Genomic DNA, 1047 nt, shown 5'->3' with positions numbered 1-1047 from the left:
AAAATAACATTCTTTTAAACAAACATTCCTAAACCTATTTATAATGAAAATTCTGACAGTGGCATGAGTGTGTTTACCTTCAGAATAAATTGCCCTAATTTGCCCAGGTCCTTCTGTTTGAACTTGGAATAGCTCATGCCAAGCTTTCCCGTGTCAGATTGTAACCTGCATTAATCAGTTTCAGAGGTCAAGCTCTCATAACCATTTCATTTTGCCTTATCTATGGTGCAAATGTTTAGGGAACACTGTTGAAATCATAAGTAAAGCATGTATAAAACTTACAAATAAATCATAAGTGAAAAAGTTAAAGAATTTAACACTTCAAATGCAAATAACTGTCAAAATAAATTCTACTGTAAGTAAAAAGGAATCTATGTTATAGCTTGATTTTAAAATGTTAGTGTAATAACCCACCTAGGCAGACGATGTCTGGGACAGGGAATAATGTGAAACAGCTGAGGCAAAGAGTAAATGAAGTTGATGATTTGGGGGATGAAGAAAAGCAGCATGGTCTTACTGAAGTGGCCGAGTATCCCAACCACTGCAAACGTCATTCCAGCAAAGTAACAGAAAGTGTCTCCCACAAACACAGAGGAAGGGTACCTGATAAAAGATATTCAAAGGTTTATTATAGGTTCAAAAATAGGAGTGGTTGAGGTTAAGATTATTATCAGTGCTGATTGTCAAACTTCAGTTCAGCATTTTAATGGGCCGTCTTAAACTAAAGTAAGTAAAGATGATCAAAAAGCAATATATTTAACAAACCAGTTGTGGTAGAAGAGGGCTAATGTGGTGAAAAAAAAGGGAATCATGAAGTACAAAGAGAAAACATGGTCATCCCTGTAGTCTCCTGAAAGAGAAACATTAATCAAAGATCAATTGAACAATATAAATTAGAGAATATATCTACAGACCTACTCAAATAAAAATCAAGCAATGTCAGAGAGGTTTAAACAAATTAAGTATAATGTGACACTGAAGACTGGAGTAATGACTTCTGAGAGTTGAGTTTTGCCATCACAGGAATAAATTACATTCAAAATATAT

General features: G+C 34.2%; 1 protein-coding gene across 1 annotated transcript; it reads right to left on the bottom strand.

Moving 5' to 3' along the window:
• Positions 1-77: 77 nt before the first annotated feature.
• Positions 78-850, bottom strand: LOC107682700 (UDP-N-acetylglucosamine--dolichyl-phosphate N-acetylglucosaminephosphotransferase-like; the record flags this gene model as incomplete). Its single annotated transcript, XM_016478866.1, has 3 exons — positions 78-165; positions 415-603; positions 766-850. Coding segments are annotated over 3 exons (362 nt in total), but the record flags the coding sequence as incomplete, so codon positions are not given.
• Between the last annotated feature and the right edge of the window lie 197 nt (positions 851-1047).

This window comes from Sinocyclocheilus anshuiensis, unplaced genomic scaffold (assembly GCF_001515605.1).
Source record: "Sinocyclocheilus anshuiensis isolate Anshui unplaced genomic scaffold, SAMN03320099.WGS_v1.1 C32499878, whole genome shotgun sequence".
NCBI classification, from domain to species: domain Eukaryota; kingdom Metazoa; phylum Chordata; class Actinopteri; order Cypriniformes; family Cyprinidae; genus Sinocyclocheilus; species Sinocyclocheilus anshuiensis.
This window is presented reverse-complemented; position numbering and strand designations above follow the sequence as displayed.